The following is a 20383-nucleotide window of genomic DNA, read 5'->3' as shown; positions in this document are numbered from 1 at the left end:
CAAAAATGAATAGAAACATATAATTGTTATTGACGTAGTGATATTTATATTTTCATATTTTTATTATGCAAATATTGATAAATGTATGTTGCATTTTTAATTGTTTATGTATATACGTATAACAAAAGTCTACAATATACAATGAACTTTCACACATAGAAATTAAATTAATATTATTTTTTTTGAAGTTGTAACAAAGTAATTAAGTTATTTTTACATTTCACATACACTATCTAGAAATTATGAATTATATTTCTCCGCAATCTTTCTGCAATGAGAATACGAATTATTACATCAGCATCGCAATTATAATTTTTCATCGTGAGATTGCACGTCGAAAATTGAATTTCACATCTTCCCGTCGACGTTATTTCGTATTATACGTTATTACGTATTCGCCATCCACATTTTGTTGCTTTCTTTCTCTATTATTTTATTTTTCATCTTGCGCGAATCTATCATAGTAAGGTGTTGAGAGTGGTGAAATGCGCGAGCATGATTAAAATTAATATTTCCTTCGAGAATCCCACAAACAGATATCTTACCTCGATATGCTCTAGACCTCGTTCTTACTCGTCTTATTGTATTCAAATTATTGTAATTCCGAGCGGTCTCGAGCGCATTTTTTGTCTTTTTGTCCTAACTTATGATCTTATGAATACGTAATGATAATTTAATAGATTGTTGAAAGAAGAGACTAAGCTCTTTACAGATATTAAAGAGATATGTTGACTTAGATTATACTGCTTGTGTTTTTTTAACAAGAGAGCGAATTCGAAGGTAATATATATTCTTGCAGATTTTTATAAGAAAAAAAGGGAAGACGACATATAAATATTATTAATACTGTATATTTAATACGTCATTTTATTACTAAAAAGTGAATTATGTTAAAAAACAAAAATAATAAATAACAAAATTGTTTATTATGTTTGAGTAAAAAATTAAATATAATATATATGTATAATAAATATTGGATACATTGTGCTGAATATTGATAATATTAAATTCACTAGTATTATTTTATAACAATTAATATTTTTTAATTTAATATTTATTAAATTAATATATTTATAAAATTATAATTTAATTTAATTTGCTATTTGAATATAAAAATAAACGCTGTATGTATAACATTCTAAAATAGTTTACTCGCTATTTATATACTTGCAGTTCTGCAGTTTCTTTAGACTGATCGTGACACGTGTCCTCGATAATTTGATAGAGTTCTTGGGAATATTTATCGAGTCGACAATAGTTAAACCACACTGCATTTTACATCGTTATCGATCGAAGGCGATCTTTTGAAAGAAAAAGAAACAAACCCGCGAATTATTTACGCTATTAAAAATTTTTAAGTAATCTAGTATGTAATTTTTACGGGAGTGACTAAAATTGCTGCAACTTTGATAAAGTGGTGTGCAATAGTGTCTGACAGATGGAGTTAACACGAACGCGTTAATGATCGCACTGCCAAATAATTCCGGTAGTAAAAATGAAGGACAAATTATGCCTAATTGCAATTATGCATTTTCCTTTCTCTTCTTTCAGTGATGAGGTTCTTGCGTATATCGCACTTCAAAGAATAATAACTTTTCTCATCTTTAAGCACGCTGTTTAAATTAAATATTTTCTATGCACTTTGCCATTTTCATTCGTTACGTTTCCATTTCTAGCTGAGAAACTTAACACCCGTGCCAGAACTATGTACCTTACGTAATATCGCAGAGAAGCCCTGTTTCCCCTCGGCAACCAATAGAATGAGAGCCATCACTCCGTATATATTTATATAACATCGATTTCCGCCGGTCTTAGTATTATTTATTTGATTGTATTACTATACGTCTAAACAAATCACGTCATATTATAGAGACACCAAAGTATTCTGCATCGGTACGTTTATAGGAAATCGTTAAAGGATAGCTGTAAAATCTATGAGAGAATTAAAAATAAAAAATCTATTTTTGTTAATCGGCTTTTGATGAACTTCTAAATTCTGCCATTGATTCATCATTAATCTCTTTTTATTGAAATCCTTATCTCCTCTCTTTTTATAAAAAAAATGTATCTATTCATATAATAATTACTTCTTTTATCGGATTATTATTTTTCTTCAACTTTTTTGTTTGCAGCTTTAGAGAATTTAAGAGATATTCTTTTAATCGTTCAATTTTTTGCACCGCCACGTTTATCTTTTTAATTTACAGTAAATATTTAATTGTTATTAAAGATTTCAATCTTTTAAGTTCTTAAGTAGATATAAACCACTTACTTATAAACACTACTTAAAACTAAATTGGAAGAAATATATTCATTTTTCATGATGTACCGTCAACTTCTGAATTATTCCCATTTATTAAAATTTTTATTTATTCAAAAATTCCCATTTTTATTTATTAAAAGACCATTTCTTTATCTTTATTAATATTTATGAAAAAAATCTCAATTCTTTCCTCTCTTTCCGCTATCTAAACATATTCACTTTTGTTCGTCTCGTATACTTCTTTCACTCCCATTTTCGCGTATCGTTGAAAATAGGTAAGAGGTAAGTGAGAATTCCGCGTTCTCGCCGATCTCCTCGCGCACTCACCGATTCGTCCGACCGGATAAAAAGTGCAGTGACCGTTATTTACGGTTATCCTCGCTCCAAGCAAGTAGGTTGGTCGTGCGCATAAAGCGCGCACGCGATATGCCGCACGCGCTTCGCGAAAGACCCGAGGGATCGGTCCGTCGACTTTTTTGCGCCGTGAAATCGATTTTCCGTATCCCTCCGCCGCGAAAGAGAGCCGTGTGAAATCACAACCGCGTGCGAATCGTCACGCTGCACGCAACGTGCTGCCGAAGCGAAATATAGGCCGGAATTGATTACCTTAAACAAATTCGCGAGAGGCATGATTGTTTTATGATTGAAACTTGGATTATGAATGGTCGTGACGTTCGACAGATTGATATAATTAAAAAGAAAGAGAAATATATGTAAGATAGGTAAATTGCAATAAGCCGGGTAAATTTTCACGGTTTGTGTTTCTTATATGTGTGAGGAGTTTGTTTGTACCGGATTTAATAGGACATTATTTTGAACTGTCTGCTGAATAGTCGCTAAGTATTAGTCGAGTGCTTTTTCCGCAACTTGAAAATATTCTTCTTTTTATGGGAGGTATGTTTACGCGTTTCTGCGTAACTATGAGCGCGCCCGTTCAATTTTATTTCATGACCCTCTTTATGGAGATGATGGACTTTGACGTAAGTTTCGCCGTACGCCGCAATCATCCACGACGAATCCTCATCGCGACTTCCTGATGACGTCGCTCTCTCTTGTATACTTGTGCAATAGGCAAACTAGATGTAATGGCTGCCAGCGGGGCGGTTCTGCGCGACATTGTAATCCGTAATGTAATCAGCGGTTGGCACTGTAACGGATTGTTGCGTGTGAAACGAATTGGCAAATACCGGAGCAGAGTTTCAGACCGAGATTCGCAAGGCGGAAACGAAGAAGTCCCAACGGTGTGCCATTTCGTAGCGCGGAATTGTTACGCGGATCTGGAGAATGCGGAAATTATTTGGAAAGATCAATTGGGGGAAAGGAGAGGGAAGAGGAGAGAGAGAAAATAATTTCATTGTCGCGAATTGTGCGAAGTTTCGCAAATTGCTGTCGCAACTATTATTCATCGTAATTTGAACGAAGAACAAATTCGCTTTGGAATAACGCGAGAAACTGTAAAAAAAAAGAGAGAGAGAGAAAAGAAGTTACCGTCGACGAAATTATCCTTCCGGTTGCGAATGGATACGATCGTGCCGAAGCTCGAGCGTCGTGACGGCGATTGTTCGTAAATTCGATGGGCCGGTACCGCGCGAAACATCTCGCGTTCGCACAAATATCGGTAGCGGTCCGCGCGCGTCCAACGTCATTATTTAATATATGCGTCAAGGCTGAATGCCGACCGCGCGCGACATTGCAGATATGCTTCACAGTCGAATCACTACCGTCCTCCCCATAATTCACCCACGCTTCGCTGCCGTTTAAGGACCCGGTTCCCCTTGCGTTCCGCCTGGAGCACACACATGATTCTTCTTCTCGCACGTGACGTCCCGTCGCTTCCCCAAGATCACGTGACGTCACGATAACTGAGCGCGCTGTGCGCCGCGTCTAGAAGACCGGGTTCCACGCATCACGTCCATAATTAAGGAATTCCTTTTAATTGTCGTGTTTTTAATACGAGTCTGAGACTTTCTAACTTTTAATTCCAATTTGTGATGGTATTTTTTATTTATTCGCACTTTACAGGTTTAGCGTTCAATTTTTATGTATAAATTTTAAGGCAATTGAGTTTTTCATCGCGTACGTCTTTTTGCTAAGGCAAAGTGAACTAAATCGAGTTTGTTGAGTTTAAGCGCGAAGTAACAGCCTCAATTGTTATCGCGGCTTATTCTAAACATTTCTATTCGTCATTCATGCCGATTCACGATAGATTAGAAATGAATAAGCGCGTAGTTTATGTGATAATTTATCGTTTCGCGAAACACACGCTTTACCTTTATCGTTATTAATAATATTCCCTCTTTGCTGCGTTCAGACGTTTTTGTGTACCATCCAATCTCGAATAATTCGTTGACGTTTGTAAAGTTTCTCGACAGGATGGGTAATTTCATGGCGGTATAATCGGGCAGGATCCTTCAATCGTGATTAATTCTTGATACGCGGTGGCGTATAAGCACGATGTATGCATGATCCGCGTACACGTGTGCTCCGGGAAAACGCGTCACCGAGTTTGTTTACACGTTCTACAACAGTAACATGTTCGTATTACTCGTGCGGCAGCAATTAATAGACATCCATCCTGTCGCTTAACACGAATTACACCCACGCGCGACAGACATGAAGAACCTTCCTGGAATGTGGATAGATTTGCGCATAGATACTTGTTGATCTCTGGCAAATTCGAAAAGTTTTTACACGGCAATCGTGACAGGAATAAAATAAAGGTAATATTATGACATTAGCAATTCAATGCTAACCATCCCCTGTCATTTATCGCGCCTCGCATGTGCTAGAGAAAGATCTTAGTGTTCTAGTTTTGTTTGATAATAATGGACGGCCATGATATGATAGATATGATTTTGTTATGATTGAAAAATCAAATATTAAAATTACTAGAAAAATGTCACCCAATATTATACATTATTTTGTTTTTGAATAGTATTTCTTAAATAAAAGTTAAAAATAAAACTTTGAACGTAAATGTAAACTGTCTTGTATCAGATGGTATAATGCAAATATTTCTCAATATGTTTTATATATTTGATGTAAGAATAAAGAAGAAAACAAGTAATAGCAACTTTTCAGAAATGATAATATCAATAAATTGGGTTTTAATTCGAATTTGGCTGTCTCTCGATACCTTTTCTGGATCAATCTTCTTCATATGAATAGATATACTTTCACATTTCTCGACATGTGAGCGCGTGTATCCGTATCGGAAGCAGAACAATCAATAGCACTTTGTGACTTGAAGGCAGAAGGACAAATGTCATATGCCTACGTGTGCGAATTATTAGGTTAGTCATCCTGCGAAACATCCCAGAGAAACATTTTTATTTAACGTATACATCGCATAGATGTTAAAGAGGGCATGCGATTTTTTTTTTAAGATAAGTCGTTTTTAGTTACATTTTACATGCGAAAGTCAAAACGAGTCAAATTAACCGAGCAAACAAACCTCTGCTTTTAGCTGAATATATTGTGTCCCAAGTCCGTTGGCAACGTATCACGCAACGATGATTAATATGATGTCCGAGATAATTAACGTCTGGTGCAGTTACGATAGCGCGATATTCCTGACAGGCGCGTCTAATCAACGCTCATAAAATAAACCGCAAGGGGAAACCCTTGTATGTAGGTCCACCGTACTGCAGCTCGGGCCATCGAACCTTTCTCCGCTGCATTGCAGACAAATTCGTGTGTATTAATTCACAAAAAAGAAATTGTATTGACTACAGTTAATTCTCCCATGTACATCAGTTTTAATATTCTAACAATCTTTTTTCTCGAATTCTACATTAATGCAAAAAATATGCAATGGATAATCACAGGAAAGTTTGTTTAATACGCTATATTTACGCACATAAGAAACATTATGATGTAATTAAGTTGTACATGAATTATTAACGATCGATTGTACATCGCATTTTAATTGTTCGCGTGCATCGACCATATAAATTCTCCGGTCTTACACGCGAAACTAACGCCCAAGTTAATTGTTTCATAACGTTGTTGGATCGATATCGCTCGCCAAGTATCGTTGATCGTATTAAATTGAGTATCGAAACAAATAGATGCGTTACAGATTAACGCAAATTAGCACTTTGCCATTATATCACCATTACACAAAGAGTTGTTCATTTCACAATCGTTAAAGTAACCAAGTTTACGCATGACAACCTCTCCAATTAAAATTAACTATATAAAATATAATTAAAATTACCTTTTTTATTATATAGATACCAATAAAATAAAAGTCACGGAATATTCCTAAAAGTTGCGATTTTTTTTTTGGTATTATAAATATTTATGCAAATAAAATTTCTGTAAGTGAGTCATACGGTGCTGTCATTGCGGAAGCATAATATTGAAATGTTTGTATGCAACTTTTATAAAAGGAAACGCGCCACTTGTGTACTGCCCAACGGATCTTCTTGCGGCTTTATTGTAGCTCTGATACCTGTAACGCATGATTGCGTAATAATGATTCATTCGATGACACTACGCGATGTCCTCGAAATGAGCGTCCCTCATGAAGAACCATCATTTGCGTTATGGTAAACACACTTGTCGTGCAGTTGCGAAATGTGCCGTTCTTTTAAGCCGGACGAGAGATTTGTCGCTCCATCAGTCAGGCTGATAACATAATGACGCTTCCGTTGTTGTTTTAAATGTATTCATGCGGACCTGCCCTATCTTGATAGATTTCGTTGCAAATTTCGTAAGTATTTGTTTTACAGAACAAATACCATTATTAGGAAATTATCGTTTTTCATAAAAAAATATGATTTTATGTCTAATGATATGATGATATCAATATAATTAATTGCGTTAAAAGATTATGAAATGTGTTACATATATGATATAATATATCACATTTCTTATTCATTGTCTTTATTTTAACGATTATAATTATAAATTTTAATTCAAAGCCGCGATGTATAGCTTATTAGAATAATAACGTCACAATGCAATTACAAATTAACACCTGTTATAAAGCTCTTCGCGGTTGACGTTGTTATTTCAAATATTTGACATGCGGTTGTAAATCTATCTGTACATTATGTGGCACTATAAAACGCACAATTAACAAAGGTCCTTTCATCCGAGAATCCCTTTGAGTAACGCGAGGAACTTTACCGCGTATAACCGTGTAAAACCAAAAGTTGTAAATGGGCTACTCTAAGCAACTGTCATCAATCACATTAATCCCAAATCTCAAAGGAAAAGGATTAGAAGCAATATATCACAACATATTGAATTAAACCACAATAAAAATATATTTTATTGATACTTTGTCTTTGCATTTGGAAAAGTAATATGCAACATTCATTTGAAGAGCTCATAAGTTTGTTTTCTAATGAAAATAAAATAGGAATGTAAAAATATCTTGTTTATATTACAAATTACAATTACTATTAATAATTAATTAATGGGAATATCTTTATATCATAATTGTATCATTATTTTATTAATACATTATAAATATAAGTTCCCCAAGATAAATAAAAACTTGAATACAGGGTTCCTATATAAAATAAATTTTTTAAATATTAAAAAATAAAGTATTAAATATAATTTTCTACTTATATTGTATATATAAATTTTTTTACAAATTTATACAAGTTTAAATTTAAAAAAATTTTTAATTAAATAGATTTACAATACTACATATAATTAGTGCTCGATAATTACTCAATAATTGCACAAAACATTTTATTTTATTATTCTATTTTGTTTTACTGAATATTAACATTATTACAAGTATATCTCACAGAAAAAAATTAGTGTTGCAGTGGAGTGACTCATAAAAATGGGTAAAATAATTATATGACAGACATTCTCACTTTTTCCACATGTCGGCCTTCAAATGGAAATACGCGGTCCAAAGCTTATGTTAGCCGCGGGATGATTTGCTCATAACGCGCATTTATAATGCTTCGTCATTTTTTGCGGGTGTGGAAAAATTCAGTTTTTTTTATCTTTAAAAAATAGTGAAGTTTTTAAGCAATCTAATATTATAACGCGTGCAAATTCTTTGTTTAAATCTTGTTTGTTTAAACGTGACAATTGGAAATCGAGAGTGTTCTTTAAATATATTCAACATCAACGTTTTCCAATAATGATGATAATGATTAACTTCCTAGTTTCATCAAATTTTCCCGATTTGAAAATATCAATGAAATTATATTGTAAGGCATAAGAGACTAAATCGGCAAAACAAATATCTTAAAATAATATTTAATATTTAATATATTTTTTTCCTTAATACATCGTTATCAAATTGTGGGCTAGTTTTGCAAGGGTGTCGTTTGCCTTTTAATTCGTTCAAGCGATTTTCATTGATAGTAGTTGCATTAGGAGATGTTAACTCTGCAAATTGGATGACACTGAATGACCTCTTTTCTTATGCTCGTTGCAGGGGTGTTGGAAATGGCGGCTACCGAGAGCACGATCCGATTTAGCGGCCACACGTTGGACAAGGCGACCAAGGCCAAGGTAAGTTCGGATTTAGTTTCAACTTGATTATTCTATTAAGATAGTTACCGTTTCTGTTCTGTATATTCCATTTGTCAATCCTGCACTTAAAATATATAATTCAATATGCAGAATATTATAAAACATTGATACGATTGTATTAAAGATTTTCTTATTAATTTTCAAGTTACTTCTTCATTATTTATAAAAATTTTTGCAGAATTAAAATATTAGGTATTTAATAAATTGATAATTAGAAATTTAAATTATCTTTATTTCGGATTAAAAATACAATTTTATTTTTTGAAATGAATTTTTCAGTTTACCAACAGTTTAAAATTTTTATATTAAATAACAGTTTAAACATGTATTTTATACTCGCATCTTAAAGTTTCGATAAGAGAGGGCACGTAACTGATTAAACTTTCTTACTAACTTTCACAGTTTAACGAAGAAACTTGTATAACAAACACACGTTACATAATACAGTGATTGACTTATGTAATAACACAGCTCTTAGTAAATCTAAATTGAGTATGGACCTGTCATATAATCAATCAGTTAAAAGAACGATAGAAGAAATCGATAGAATTATTACATTATGACTGATAATTTAATATTCGCGTTCTCATTACTCGGCGAAAAATCTTGAGTGTTCAGGTACATTTGCATGAGCAAGAAATGTGGGTCAACATCGAAACAATTTTAACCGGCGCACGTAGAAACAGTGTCGACGAACTGTTGCTAATTAATGGTCGCCGTTTTAATAAGATGGATATTGTAATATACTCTTGCGTAGTTGTATTTAATCCATTGGCCGCCATTCAGGATTACAGTTAATAATGTAATAAAATTCGCAATTCCGTCTGTTCACTGTATTGTTACGAGTAAAATTATAAATAACGATACGTAATCTATATTTACGATGGTAATTTTGAAAATCTTATAAAATATGAAACTTTGAAAAATTTGAAATTTAATTAGCTCACGAAAGATATCTCTTGGTATAAATATACATATCTAAATGTTATATTACTAGAAACATTATGTTAATAATTATATTGACAACGATCGTTGTCTTATTAATTTAATTAGCACTAGAGAAATATTAAGCCGTTGAATAAAATGACTGCAGTTTAATATTTGCAATTGATTATATTGTATTGTTTATTGAATTGCGAAAATTTCCACTTAATTTGAAATGCTTCTTGCTTAATAACCACGTATACTTTCCTGAGAAAAAAAATTACTGAAAGTTAGCCAATTCTTCCCACTAATTACTGCGAAACGCTAATTACCACGCGATTACTCAACGCCGTTGCCGACAATGCTCGATAATTTCGTTAATAACAATTGTTGACCGTTGCAAAAAAAAGTTGACCATGTCAGCATGTTTGCGCGAGCTTTTAGAACGTGAAGAGGGTCGTTACAAGTTGAGAAAACTGTAAAAAAGTCGGCGAAATTAGAAACGGAGAAAATTACAAAAACTCGAAAATTTAACGTTCTATTAGACGAAAATAAGATCACGAATATTTTGCAGCTGTGGATTGACACTATATTTACGAATGTTAATGTTTTTTTATATATGCATATAATTATAGAAAATTATTAAATGTCGAAAACAATAATAAAAGGTGATCAGCCATATATTTTTGGTTTGTCTTTTACGTCACTTTCATTTTGTTTACTTTGCGTTTGCTTTTTTGAAACATGAATTTTAATTTGCATTATAATCTCAAACATTTACACTAATGAAATGTAATTAAAATAGAATTATCTGCAGTTCTTGCTGTTATAATTATAAGTAATTTTAGTTTAGAAAGGTGACAGGGTTACACGAGAAAATTTGAGAATTTCTTTTATTCTTCACCTCTACGCGGCTGTCCCAGCGAAGAGTAAAATGTTGGCTCCGAAACGTCTCGCGAGTGCAAACCTGATCTTGACGAGCATAATAATCGCGTCAGCCGTGGTAACCGCGTACGACCAGCGGAAGTGGTTTTGTCGCGCGCGAGATAAAAACATTATCGATTGCATTATGTTAAACTCTCGAGCGTAAGACAACGTTGCAGGAAGAAGAGGATACATACAAGCTTAGTATACATGATGATAACCTGAGCATCGCGTTTTGCCTTTTGCAGGTAACGCTGGAGAACTATTACAGTAATCTGATAGCACAGCACATCGAGCGGAAGCAGAGGCTGGCGAAGCTCGAGGAGTCCCTCAAGGATGAAGGCCTCTCGGAGCAGCAGAAGCAGGAGAAGAGGTTGCAGCATGCCCAAAAGGAGACAGAGTTCCTCCGACTAAAGCGGTCCAGGCTTGGCGTCGAGGATTTCGAGCCTCTCAAGGTTATCGGCAGAGGTGCATTCGGCGAGGTAAAGAAAAAATCGATAGCTGATGTATGACGATTAACGGGCGAGCAAATTAGAATAGTTAGATGTTAAATTGGGCTAGTAGATTGAAAAAGTGAAGCGAAACTTCTTTTGCAATGTAATGACAACGAAGAGTTGCGATGTCGTAATCGATGTATAATTTATTTTTTCATGGCACAAGTTGTAAGTAGTTTATGTAATTTGAAAGAATACGGAAGAAACTTTAACATTGGTTTTTCAAGTACAAATCCTAACATAGGTGTGCTAAATTATGTACGTTCCTTTTATATTTTGACTTTAGCTTTTCTTTCCATTTCGAAAGTGCAATTTTGTTGCGATAATTTTGTTACATAAATCTATATATGAATTACATAATCTTTGTGTGCTTAGGTACACAAACATTTTTGAGGTAACATTATTAAGTAACAAATACCGAATATTCTTAATTTGTCAAGAGGAAATATTAATGATATTATAAATGACATTCTCTTTGTTTAACGGCATCTTGAATAATATGACATACTCGTTGGATGTATGTTATATATAAATTACTTATATTTTATGATTTAACACTGACAACGAAGATTGACTTTTGCTTGGTGGTTATAATAATTACGATAATAACAGAAATACGCGAGAAGATCTCTCAGGCGGTAGTTCCGTCCAGAAGAGAGAGAGCGTAATTTTCTCATTACTTCTCAGAAGAAGTAGTGTTTCGCCTCGCTTCGCAGAGCAAGTGGAATCCCTTTCGTAAAGTTCGAGATTAGCCGAGAGAACGCTTTTAATCGCTCGCCATGGATGTCTGCCGACATTTTCACTCAAAACACTCTGTTCTGTTTCGTAACGAAAAAAAAAATGAACAGGTGAGACTCGTGCAGAAGAAGGATACCGGACATGTGTACGCGATGAAGATCCTTCGGAAAGCGGACATGCTCGAGAAGGAACAAGTTGCTCATGTCAGAGCGGAAAGGGACGTCCTCGTGGAAGCGGACCATCAGTGGGTCGTGAAGATGTACTACAGTTTCCAGGATCCTATAAATCTCTATCTAATAATGGAGTTTCTTCCCGGCGGTGAGTCCCGCTATTGATCCTCGCGAAAAACTAAAAACGGAAGCGTTATTCCTGGACGTCGCGAATAACTCGAGTGGGATGTAATTTTCAGGTGACATGATGACGCTGCTTATGAAAAAGGACACGCTTTCCGAGGAGTGCACGCAATTTTATATTTCCGAAACGGCGTTAGCGATCGACTCCATACACAAATTAGGTTTTATTCATAGGTACGTTTATTACGATTATGTCAAGATCCGTCTTGGAAAGAGAAATAATTAGATCAAATAAAGTTTATAATTAAGTTAAGATCAATTATATTACAAAGAGTCAGTAATTTCAGTCTTTTAAAAGTATTCTAAGTATATTTATAAATGTTTTTATAATACATTTTTTTTTTAATTCTTATCGCTCAAATCTCATGTAATGATATATCAAGACCTTACATATTTTTATTTATATTTAAATACATTCATATATATATATACATACTAGCTATGCCCTGCCACGCGTTGCTGTGGCTCTCTAGTCTTATGCTACGTTTTTTTCAAATTTTCTGTGCTTTCGTTGTTTAACTTTCAAGAGTCTTGCTTTACTATTGCTCTTTTTATTTTATTTTGAATAAGCATTTATCTATTTTTAATAAATCTAATATTCATTTATTCACGTACTTCTAACTTTTTTTCTAAAAACTGCCATGAATTTAGAAATCCATTCAAAAGACTGTTTTAAATAAGTTCCTTTTTTTCAATAAAATAACAGCCATCTTTATTTTTCTTATTACTTTAATTTAAACACAATAGAAACATTCTTTGCTTCTCCCGGTCTCTCCCGTCTCTCCCCGTCTCTTCTGGTTTCTCCCCGTCTCTCCCCGTCTCTCCCGGTCTCTCCTCGTCTCTCCCGGTCTCTCCCCGTCTCACCTGGTCTCTCCCCGTCTCTTCCCGTCTCTACTCGTCTCTCCCGGTCTCTCCCTGTCTCTCCCCGTCTCTCCCGGTCTCTCCCCGTCTCTTCCCGTCTCTACTCGTCTCTCCCGGTCTCTCCCCGTCTCTCCCCGTTTCTCCCCGTCTCTCCCGGTCTCTCCCCGTCTCTCCCGGTCTCTCCTCGTCTCTCCCGGTCTCTCCCCGTCTCACCTGGTCTCCCCCCGTCTCTACTCGTCTCTCCCGGTCTCTCCCCGTCTCTCCTCGTCTCTCCCTATTTTTACCCGTCTCTACTCGTCTCTCCCGGTCTCTTCCCGTCTCTCCCAGTCTCTCCCCATCTCTCCCCGTCTCTCCCTATCTCTACCCGTCTCTCCCGGTCTCTCCCCGTTTCTCCCGGTCTCTTACCGTCTCTCCCCGTCTCAATGTGTCAAAATTTCAATAATATTAATGAAAAACTATTTTTTACACTTAAATTATGGCCATCATTTTTGAAACACACGGTATTTCCAAAATCAGTCCCCATAAGAACACTCTCGGTTACGAATGCAACGTTATGTCAAAATTTCAAAGCAATCGGTGAAAAACTTACGGAGATCTTAGATGAGGAACAAACATTTACACACACACACACATATATATATATATATATATATATGTATTTAAATAAAAAAATAAATATTAAAAAATGTAAGGTATCATTATTATAGAGGAAAATCACCAATACTGGCATAAGCTCCCTAAAATGCACCGCTTATTTTTCAGAAAACAAACACGATATTAATAAAAATAATTTGTTGATAATGAAAGAAATAATATATTTATAGCTTTTTTCAATATAAAATGATTATAAGTTATTCAATTTTACCTAACCTTTATATTATATATAGTTGCGCTACATGTTGCATCTTGCGGAACAGCATAAGCTATTTGTATAATCGACAAAAAAATGTTTTGCATCAAAGTGAAAGGCTAGGAATCCTCATATACATTAACTTGTAAATATTTTATACAAATATTTTATTAAAGGAAAAGAAAATGTAGCCTAGTATGCCAGTTTTAAGCCTCAATTTTTTAAATGTTTAGTTTTATGTTGCGAGAAAACAATTATTACAAAATATAAAACATTATTATTTAAAAAACTGCTATACCATCTGATAGAAGATCTTTCTAGTTTATATTTACGAATGTTATTTTAAAAAATAAAATGGTATGCCAGTATTAGTAATCTTTTATATATTATATCTGTAGAATACACAGTTGCGTATATTTATTTACTCACTATTTTTCAGAGACATCAAACCAGACAACCTGTTGCTGGATGCACGGGGCCACATAAAACTTTCTGATTTTGGGCTGTGTACGGGTTTGAAGAAGTCACATAGGACCGATTTCTATCGAGACCTGAGTCAAGCAAAACCTTCTGATTTCAGTAAGTAATGACGTTTCTTGCACGCGTCAAAAAGAAATATTTACGTAACATTTTATGATTTAACTCGTCTGTTTCTCATGCAGTGACATCATGCGGGAGTGGAAGTGGCGGCGCAATGGACAGCAAGAGGAGAGCCGAGAGCTGGAAGAGAAACAGGAGAGCGCTAGCTTATAGCACGGTGGGCACTCCAGACTACATCGCGCCGGAAGTGTTCTTGCAAACAGGTTACGGACCGGCTTGCGATTGTTGGTCTCTGGGAGTTATTATGTATGAGATGCTTATAGGTGTGATATTATTTTTAAAAATTTATTTGTAATAAATTATTTAAAAATGTACACAATTATTAATTTATTAATATTAATTTTTATCTTTTTAATATGTACACAAATATTTATTACATTATCTATATTACTATATAATGTAATAAGATATTTATTATTTAAATGATGTTATATTGATTGCCAAATAATTATAAAGAATGAACAGTAATGTAACAACATTTTTAATTACTCTTTTATGATTCAAGTTAATAATAACATTATTATTTTAGGATATCCACCATTCTGCAGTGAAAATCCGCAGGAGACGTATAGAAAAGTAATGAACTGGCGAGAAACATTAGTATTTCCACCGGAAGTTCCCATTAGCGAAGAGGCTAAAGATACCATTATCAGATTTTGTTGTGAAGCCGATAGAAGATTAGGTACATTGCTGGATTTTTGTCTCGGAATTATTAAAAAAGAGAAGTCTCTCGACGTTAAATCTAATTGAACTAATCTTTATCGTGATTGTTTCGCAGGGGCGCAAAGAGGCATCGAGGAACTCAAATTAGCGCCCTTCTTCCGTGGTGTCGATTGGGAGCATATCAGGGAACGACCAGCCGCCATACCGGTCGAGGTGCGATCTATCGATGACACGTCGAACTTTGATGAGTTTCCAGACGTAAAATTAGAGATACGTACGTATAATCCTGTATTATCGTCATTGCATCCGATAATCTTTAATATACACATCATTCTTTCGTTTTGCTTTATAGCGTCCGCGCCAATGCCACAGGACGGCGAGGTAATATACAAGGACTGGGTATTCATTAATTACACTTTCAAGCGCTTCGAAGGTTTGACACAACGGGGCACACCGACCAAGAAATAGCAACCCCTTACTTCCTGCTCGATAAACAGTGCCGTCGCCAATCAGCAGCCAGCTGACGTGATCGAAATTCCGGCCTTGGTACATCATCCTCATCCGCCGTCGTCGACAGCAATGGTGTCGCGTATGGCGGAGGGCTGACTTGTCTTGCTTTTAGGCGCGGTTTAAGTATCGAACACGAGTCATTCTTATTTGTACATACGTGATGAGCACGAATAGTCGCTGCATAGCGTCAATCACGGATATCAACATTTGCGAGCGACGACGAGCTCGATCAGCCAAACGGACAGACGGACGGATATAAGAGGGCAGCGATAAAGGTGCACAATACACGAATATTGTACGCCTCGACGCGTAGCTCGATAACGCGCGATAAGGCGATGTGAACGAAGTCTCGTGACTCACGGTGATCCTCGTACGTATCCCCGTCGAGAAGCATTCTTCTTTATTGTCGTGCCGCGGAAGATGCGTTTTGTGCGAAGCATAGCATAATAAGCTCTCTGTGGTAATGGTATTAAACGGAAATGATCGGAGGGAGACTCGGTCCCGTAATTCTCATTACTTATTTATCTATGCAACGCGCGTGTCAACGAAATTTTACTATGCGAAATAAATTTGTCGAACGCTCGGCTAAGCTCTCGAATCAAGCTCTCTTTTTCTCTTTGTTCGAACGTTGTATTTATAATTAACTCTCTGTGATATATGAAGTTGTTGAAAATGTCTGCTATCTTTGGACCTTTTTGTCTGTTAGCGGATGTTACACTTTTATTGATGTTGTGTACATATATATATGTGATTAATCGTATTTCGATATGTCTTAAAAATCTAAAAGTTGTTGCAATGAAATTTTATAATATTATGTATTTTTGCGCTATTTTTAAGAGCTTAGATTTGTTCACGAAACTGGGAGAAATACTGACAATTAACGACACGCGCACGAAATTTTTTGATATATAAAAAGATAACCATATATATATTTTACACATTTTATCATATAAACTGAACTTATGGGAAATACTTTCAGCACCGGGTCTCTCTCTTTCTCTATCTCTCTTTCTCTTGTAAGGCAATAATAAACATTTAGCCGTGTGAATACACGATAAAGGATGCTAGACTTTAAAAGATACCGTAAAAAGGCGTAAGAAGGGAGAAAGAAAAATTACACTTGTAAAAATCAGGGCTCCTTCGTTGCCTTATTAAGGTTCCTAACAGACAGCCCAACAAATCCGTACGTTTAAACGAAAGAGATGAGCCAGACATGCCACTTCTTCGATGGAAAAACGATAAGAAAATGGCGAGTGTGTTATGACGATGTATAGAAAATCGTATGCACACACGCCCGTGTATTTTAACACTCAATGGAACCGGATACTACCTTTTCTTTCGATCGCACTGTGAACAATTTTACGATTTACATTTCGTAGTTTTGCTGATAACCAGGGCACCTTGGTAATAAAATAGCGTAATAACGATAAAGACTAGGTAACATTTAAGATAACAAACATACATACACACAGAAGTACCTATACATTAAATAAAAGAATGCACGCGTGCGCGTTCGGAACGTAATATTGCGTTTTGGATAATATAGTACATGTGTAAAAAGAAAAATTCTCAACGCTCCTTCCACGTAACGTTTCGGCGTGTCTCCACTTAGTAATCACGCAATCACGCTGTACTGTACATTCGACGAAGAGATTAGTTTCGTACGACTATTCCGCCTGCGTATGTATCTTAATGCCGTTTACCGAATGAAATTTTCAGGTAGTTTAAATAAAGCAGAGAACGCCTAGATGTATTACCAGTTAAGCCAGTACTTTAAACGAAGAGGAAAAAAGAAAAAAATTTTCACCCGCGAATGAAGCTAGTAGAAAAAAAGAAATATGAAAACTATTTTCTGCACTATGCTAAGAGTTAAATCGACGACGAGTGTAACGTGTAAGCAGGAAAGTTAGAAAATTACGGAATACTTTTAGTCTCTCCTTGTCGCCATTGAGTACAGATGCTCTGACGTCCATGCTACTAAGTAAAAAAAAAAGAAAAGAAAAAAAACGAAGAAGTGATCACAATTTATTTATTTAAAGAGAAAGTCTAAATAAATGATACAACAATAGCCACGAGATGCCTTCGACGCAACAAGTTTCGGTGCCCTGGAACAGTGCATATATATAAATATATATAAGTATATATGTAAAAAAGTATATATATATACATAGATACCTTTTAGCAGAGAGAGAGAGAAGTGTAATATGCGCTAAATTTAGGTGTTGAATTATAGGTGTGCTCTGAATTCGAAGTCAGGTGGGTGTACATTTTTTGTCTTTTTTTTTCCCGAAAGCGAGAAAGAGGGAACGAGCGTATTATAACAGCGGGATGGTGACGAGATGTATGTACGCGCACGAGTTACTACACATTTTATGTAAAATGTAATTCTGAGGACACGTGAGAGGGAAATCTCTAAGTAGACTTAACGGTATTGATTGTCGATGTACACTGTAAATACTGACGAGGCAACTAAATATTATTAAGAGCAAGGCAGTTTGAACTCCGATGTTTAATTGGTTACCGCTGTACTGCCATCCTCGACTTTTTATTATTGTATATCGTACATGATGAATCGCATTACGGGTGTGTTAAACGTACGGTATATCATCCAATCTCACGTTTTTGCTCGTGTTTACGCTAGTGTTCTTATCATTTTACGAATACTGATTAGTTGTTAATTTTACAGTTAATTTAAATGAAAGAAACCGCGATAGATCTCTCCTAGCTAATTCAAACTAAATAGATGTTAAGTTACTTTTTTCTTCGGCAAGGAGTTTTTTTTCTGTCTTTTCTCTCGCCGAATAGGAATTGTTTCCAATGACGTTCTCGATGATTACACGTCCGGAGGTTTCGATTCCTACATTCGCGTCTTCTCTTTGTAGCTATCTTATCAAATCTAATCATGTGATTTCTTTTTTCGCGTATATGTAGGATTTTCGAATTATGTAATATCATGCATATACGATTAATCATACGCACACGCACATATATCGGCCGCATGTAACAAGGCGAAATAATTTTTTTTCGCGTTCGAATATCGAGTGGAGCCGTCTTTCGATTATTTGATCAATACATTTTATACCTGGATGAGTAATGTTATAAATATTGAGATCATACTGCATAAAATTTGCGCGTGAGATTATTTTAGAAAAACTTTGCTAAAGCGTACTGAGCGCGCACATATGAAAATTCTGTAATAATAATAAACTGTTAGATCTTCCTATTGAAGTAAATGATTGGTATTGTATGTTAATATGTTTATAAAAACATAAATAGAACAAAAATGATGTAAACAATCATTTTCATAAAGACTAGATTAAGTTGGCTAAAATTCAAGTCTTTGTCTGCTTTTGTTTTTACAGACAAAAAAATTATTTTTGCAAACGCGAAATTTTGAAAGACGCGTTTATTTGAGGCAGGTAAGTAAATTTTAAAATAAATTGACTGTGTACAAATACTAATGCTCTCTTTTTGATAACTTATTTTATATTGATTATTTATCTATTTCGTTATTGTGGCTCGGTTATTATAAATGTGAGCATCTAAAACTGCAAAGATTAACATTGCTGATCTGATAATATTAAAACCACTTTTCGAATGAGTTTATCGTGAAATTTATTTACATGTTGCATATTACTCATCCAGGATCAAGAATTGTATCACGCTGAGTGATTGCGCTCTTGGATAAATATTTCGTTGCACTTATTATTTTACAAAGCGCAAAGTCTAGAAGTGCGGATTGAGGCGTAACGAAGTTTAAAAAAAAAGTGTTCTCTCCTACTTCAAGTATTGTACAGTATTTAAAATTACAAAAAAGAATGTTCAGAAACAGAAGAGTTAAATAAAAATTCTATGCTTAAGTCTGTATAATTTGTACAAAGCTACTTAGTATAAATATCAAATATTGAATTACCGTTATATTTATTTGAACTGCAATAGATAGCTAGAAAAAGCATCAGAATTATATCAAATTCATATTATTTACAAATATATAATTTTGAATAGAAGTGTGTAAATCATGGTTTTTAACGTTAAAATAAATCATTGAAACATAACTTTTAATTAATAACATAATTGTTGTTAATTAAAAATTGCTTGATTGAATATTAATATATAGATTGTGATTTATATATTGTAAGAAAAATAATATTGATTATATGATATAAAGTCATTTTAAATATGATATAAAGTCATTATATATGATTTGTATTTGAATCTCTTACAAATATAGATTCCAAAATTTTGAATAATTTAAACTCAAATCGTAGAGATATTTAAATCTGAATCAAATAATAAACACACATCTTTAGCTTTTATTATATAAAAATTTATTGTGTAGAAAATATATCTTTTTTCAAATTTTCTTCCTACTGTATTCTCTGTTTTATATATTGTGTCACATTTCGTTACGTCTCATCTGCATTCTGCCGTTAGGTCGCGTGTGAGCCACTTAAAAAACCCGACACGCATTACCAAAATAAAATAAATACATTTTTTCGCTTGAGAATAAATAACTGAAGCAAATCGTGTGTTTCGACAATCGTGTGAACTAAACAAATTCCTTATTCGGGGGTACGAGTTGTTATCAGTCACTGTAATTGCGCAAATGTTTCCGTATTAGCGCGGCTCAATTTCGTTGTCGTTTTGTACAGTTTTAGCTGAATTTTATAAACTGGACTTAGTATAA

The 20383-nt window shown here is 34.6% G+C and overlaps 1 protein-coding gene across 9 annotated transcripts in view; it reads left to right on the top strand.

The window, feature by feature from the left end:
* The window catches only part of LOC105836927 (serine/threonine-protein kinase tricornered), a 133802-nt gene extending 114290 nt beyond the window's left edge, over positions 1 to 19512 (top strand). For 6 of the 9 annotated variants that reach the window (XM_036293952.1, XM_036293948.1, XM_036293950.1 and 3 more), the window contains 9 exons: positions 8682 to 8758; positions 10876 to 11109; positions 11970 to 12177; positions 12269 to 12386; positions 14363 to 14502; positions 14586 to 14786; positions 15053 to 15205; positions 15302 to 15460; positions 15539 to 19512. In XM_036293952.1, the coding sequence (XP_036149845.1) occupies positions 8682 to 8758; positions 10876 to 11109; positions 11970 to 12177; positions 12269 to 12386; positions 14363 to 14502; positions 14586 to 14786; positions 15053 to 15205; positions 15302 to 15460; positions 15539 to 15654 (1406 nt within the window). In that variant the 3' untranslated portion in view covers positions 15655 to 19512. The remainder of the gene's footprint in view (positions 1 to 8681; positions 8759 to 10875; positions 11110 to 11969; positions 12178 to 12268; positions 12387 to 14362; positions 14503 to 14585; positions 14787 to 15052; positions 15206 to 15301; positions 15461 to 15538) is intronic. The other 3 variants (XM_036293947.1, XM_036293946.1, XM_012681317.3) reach the window with 1 other exon arrangement.
* The last annotated feature ends 871 nt before the right edge of the window (positions 19513 to 20383 follow it).

Source organism: Monomorium pharaonis, chromosome 11, assembly GCF_013373865.1.
Source record: "Monomorium pharaonis isolate MP-MQ-018 chromosome 11, ASM1337386v2, whole genome shotgun sequence".
Classification (NCBI taxonomy): domain Eukaryota; kingdom Metazoa; phylum Arthropoda; class Insecta; order Hymenoptera; family Formicidae; genus Monomorium; species Monomorium pharaonis.
Note: the sequence above shows the minus strand (reverse complement) of the source record. Positions and strands in the feature narration are given on the sequence as shown.